The 5000-nt window shown below is 41.6% G+C and overlaps 1 protein-coding gene across 1 annotated transcript in view; it reads right to left on the reverse strand.

Annotated features, from left to right (window-relative positions):
* The window catches only part of LOC143281708 (1-phosphatidylinositol 4,5-bisphosphate phosphodiesterase classes I and II-like), a 99819-nt gene that overhangs the window by 88221 nt on the left and 6598 nt on the right, over positions 1–5000 (reverse strand). The window contains exon 2 of the mRNA XM_076586970.1: positions 138–215. Within this exon, the coding sequence (XP_076443085.1) occupies positions 138–215 (78 nt within the window). The remainder of the gene's footprint in view (positions 1–137; positions 216–5000) is intronic.

The raw sequence follows: 5000 nt of genomic DNA on the forward strand, positions 1-5000 counted from the left end.
CGCGCCTCATAAAATTGTATGTGGTTCCTATAACATAAGGATGGAACCTCAATCAGCTTCTATTACTTGTAACGAAAAAGCACTGTCCTTGGCGTCTTTATAGATCTATCCACTGAAGAGCTTTTTACAGTTTTTACCTTCATCATGTCTCTCCAGAACAGAATGGTCCCCTTTTCGTCCACTTTCAAAGTCACAGGGGTGCCCACCGAGGAATTCTGCACATACAAAGAAAATATTTTTCTTTCAAATAAATTGCATACATCGAGCCAAAATAACAACAAAAACAACAACTAGTCAACGAAAACATATAAAATAAATGAATAAATACATGAAGGAATAAACCAACGAATAAACGATTGATTCATTAATGAATGAATGAATTGATAGAAGGACCTCTCCAACAAGCGCTTCCCGATCGTCCTTTTGACGTGTTGTCATTGGCACGAACTGGCACACACACACACACACACACACACACACACACACACACACACAGAGGCGCGCGCGCATGCACACACACACACACACGCACACGCACACACTACATTCCAAGAGAGACAGTGACAGAGAAAGGGAGCGTGGAGTGAGGAAGGGGGTCGGGATGCAACGTTCCTGCACAATACTTTTCGAAGCGGAGTTTGGGAATTACATATACATGGGGTAACTGTGCACGCCTTCCTCTTTAAGATAAAATTGAATGTGATTCATTATCGCAACACAGCATCAGAGACATACACAGATCAATTATCATGTCCATGATGTAACCCTCCCATACTTGTTGCCAGCTTGTCCAACCATGTGCTGCAGCTGTCTGCGAAGACGACCTGAGCAAGTTTTATTACTGTTATCATCATAATTATAATTGTTGTTGTTGTTGTTGTTACTATCATTATTATTATTGTTGTTGTTGTCGTCATCATCATCATTATCATTTCTTTATTGTAAAAAAAGAAGAAATACTAGTTCTGCTGACCAGTGGAATGGATACATTTCTCTAGGTCCGCTGGAGCATGTCCACGTTTAATGATTTCAAAATCAGTATTAAATTGTCAGCATACCTTACAAATACCGATACAATATCACGAAACAATCAGCATTCTGCCTCTGATTTGGTGAAAATCAGTCGTGCGTCTTGTAGTAATGGCCTTTCCATACTCTACTGCATGGTTCGGGTTCAATGTCTTGTTTGAACAATCCTTGTCTTTCTGCAAAATTAACTTGTCGTTCGTTTCTGACCTTGCTATTATACGTTTTCCTTCTTGTTGTTTTATTTAACCGTTGGAAATTATAGGGAAACAAGAGAGGCAAGGCCTTCAAGACTCACTTGTGATAAATTACGCCCCCTAGCATTAATTACAGAGTAATTTCCCTTTTTTACTATCTGCACCAAAACGTTTGCAAAATAAATAAAAATTCCATGCTCAGCAAAAGAAGTTCCTGTTTTAACAAATAATAATAATAATAATGGTACTTATATAGCGCTGAATCTTGTGCATAAACAAATCTAAGCGCTTTCGCACCAGTCATTCTCACGCACGCATAACTCTAAAACTGGAGAAACTAAAGACAAGGAAGAGGCAGGGAAGGGAGGCTATTTTGGGAAGAGGTGGGTTTTAAGGTCAGACTTGAAAGAGCTGAGTGTGGAGACTTGACGAAGCGAAAGAGGAAGTTCATTCCAATTGCAAGGTCCAGAGACAGAGAAAGAACGCCGGCCAACAGTCGAGAGTTTGAATCTGGGTATGCGTAAGTGGAGTGGATCCGAAGCTGATCGTAGTGAGCGAGATGGAGTGTAGAGGTGAAGGCAGCCACAGAGATAGGAAGGGGCTGATTTGTGAATACATTTGTAGCATAGAGTGCTGATCTTGTACTTTATTCGGTGTGAGACAGGGAGCCAGTGGAGATGTTGCAAAAGAGGAGTGGTGTGCTCAGATCTTTTCTTTCTGAGGACGAGTCGGGCAGCAGAATTTTGTATGCGCTGAAGGGACTGAATGGATGAAGCAGGCAAACCAGACAATAGAGAGTTACAGTAGTCAAGGCGAAAGAGAATGAGGGAAACGACAAGTCTAGATGTTGCGTCAATGGACAGATATTTCCGAATGGAACTGATGCGCCGCAGTTGACAATAGCAGGATTGACATGTCTGATTGATAAATGTTTGCATGGACAGTGTGTTGTCAAGGACAACGCCGAGGTTCCTGACTGAACTGGACAGAGGGATGGATGTACTGCCAAGTTTGATTGTATTAGTTGTAATGGAAGAGAGTTTTTGTTTAGTTCCTATGATCATTGCTTCAGTTTTGTCCACGTTCAATTGTAACTTATTTAGAGTCATCCAATTTTGAATATCCAGGAAGCAGTTAGATGTTTCTTGCAAGAGCGACAACAGTTTTTCAGGTGTATCACTCTTCTGGAGTTGAGTGTCATCAGCATAAGAATGATGACTGACATTATGGCGGTTGATAATTTCAGCGAGAGGAGCAGTGTACAGTGTGAAGAGCACTGGGCCTAAAACAGATCCCTTTGGGACTCCATGTTCAATTTTAACGGGTTCAGACTGGAAATTATCAACAATGACAGACTAGAATCGATCAGTGAGATAAGATTTGAACCAGTTTAGAACAGTGCCGTTGATACCAAATGTAAAATGAAGACGGGAAAGAAGGATTGAATGGTCTATCGTGTCAAAGGCGGCTGACAAGTCGAGAAGAGTGAGAAGGGAGATCTGTCCTGAGTCGGACGCTAGCAGTAGGTTATTCAGGATGTGGAGGAGAATGGTTTCGGTAATAATAACTCCTCTTGCTGTTGTGTCAGAATAAGAGGTCAAAGTGCCAAGTTTAGAGAATACAAAAAATATAAATATAACAGTAAATGCAGTTTGCATATAATTAGGCTTCTTTTTTTATTTTTTTGTGCCCATCCCAGATGTGCAATATTGTTTTAAACAAGATGACTGGAAAGAACTGAATTTTTCCTATTTTTATGCCAAATTTGGTGTCAACTGACAAAGTATTTGCAGAGAAAATGTCAATGTTAAAGTTTACCACGGACACACAGACACATGGACACACACACACACACACACACACACACACACACACACACAGACAACCGAACACCGGGTTAAAACATAGACTCACTTTGTTTACACAAGTGAGTCAAAAAAGCACAAAGGCGTGGTCATAAATGGTGATGAATTAGCAACACAGAATACGATCAACTGAACGAACACAGCTTGGAGCCTAGGATTCTGAACACTATTCATTAGATTTCACCATTGTATCTGAAACATCGGTGTCTTGACAAACCATAGACACATCTTCGAAAAAAAAATAGCCTGATGTCTCTCCCTACTTACACTTGATTTGACATGCCCCGAGGGCGAACAGTTCTGAAGAAATTAAATATGCTGTCATCTTTGAGAATTTAATACAAGACGGAACACTGCATTTTTTTCTTTGTTTATTTTTGGTCCTGTGGCAGACGCAAAGTCTGCGCTGCTGCGTCAGTCATGGGTTGATGCTGTCTGAATAAAATGAGACACCGTTAGCCAGAACACGGAGCCCTGATGAATATTCAATAGTAGATAAGTACAGTAGGTCTGCAGCCCTAAGTATATCAAACATGAAACTGCATTAGGTCTGGAGGCCTTTCTAATCGATGTGTCTTGAATGTATCAGTTGCTGGTCTGCTAATATGAGCAACCATGCGTACGTGACGGCAATGTGGTGTTCGGTTGTTTGGTTTGTTATCTTTTTCCTCTTTCTGAATTCGAACCGCGTTTCGAGAAAGGTTAGAGGGAAATGTACTTCAGCATTATTAAGGCAATGTACTTAAGCATCACTGGTCAAGGCAACGCACTATATCACTGTTAATTAACACCGATTAAATTTGTGACTGGGATGGTCAGTAACTGTACCCATACGGGCGGGGGGGCACTGACAGAACTATACCTGCTGGAAAAATAATCTGGAACCAAGGAAAGGACTAGTTATTGTAAAGAAAGAGTCCCTGAATTCCTCAGACACGCCCCCCCCCCCCCCCCCCCCCCCGCTTATTTCAGTTTATGCTCAATGTGGCTTCCATCTTCCTCCACGACCAAACGAAGCCGTTTCTTCCAAGCAGAAATGCTTTTACGTATTTCTTCCACCGATATCTCCTCCCATGACATAATTATCCTGTCCTTTAACACCTGCTCGGTCAGTATGTCTCTCACTCCCCGGTAAACTTTCTCCTTCAGATAGTCCCCTATGGCATAATCGATTGGATTACAGTCAGGATTACATTCATCCTTCTTGATGAATTCTGGCGTAGCCTCCTCCTGATGGGCCTGGGTTACCCTATTTGGGTGTGAAGGAGCCCCATCTTGCTGAAACACGTCATTGTTTCTAGGATAAAGACGCCTACAATCCGGGAGAAGATTGTCATCCAATAACTGAATGTAGCTTTCACTATTAACCTTGGATCTATCAGTGTCAATAAAATGAATGTTTGTTTTTCCTTTCCAGGATTCTCCAGCTGAAACCATTATCTGTTTTCAAAATCTATAAGTCTCATGATTGAGGCGAGATGGCTGAATTTCTCGTTTCCGTTTCCCACATGATAAACGCGATCGTTTTGGCGATTTTAGCTCTCTAACGTATAGTCTTTATCTCTCTAATGTAAATGTAAATTATCCTTTTTCACATCAGTGGCCGATAAACGGTCATTAAAGTTACGGCAGCGAGTTTTTCTTTTCCCTCCAACATTTTGGTACCTCCTTGATACCCGTATCCTCTTGAAGGGCTTCAGCTCCAGTTCTTTCGACATTCTTTGCACAGAAGACTTGCTCACTTGTAAATCGCTTGCAACTTCTCTAAGAAATTTGTGGGTCCCTGGGTTCTCCTCCTGGGACTGGATGAGTTCCTCAACACGATCCTTGTTCTCCTCGGAACATGCAGTCTTGGGTCTCCCACTACCAATTTTACGTGCTACTGACCCTGTAGTGCGTATTTTAGCGGTAA

This window comes from Babylonia areolata, chromosome 4 (assembly GCF_041734735.1).
Source record: "Babylonia areolata isolate BAREFJ2019XMU chromosome 4, ASM4173473v1, whole genome shotgun sequence".
NCBI lineage: Eukaryota > Metazoa > Mollusca > Gastropoda > Neogastropoda > Buccinidae > Babylonia > Babylonia areolata.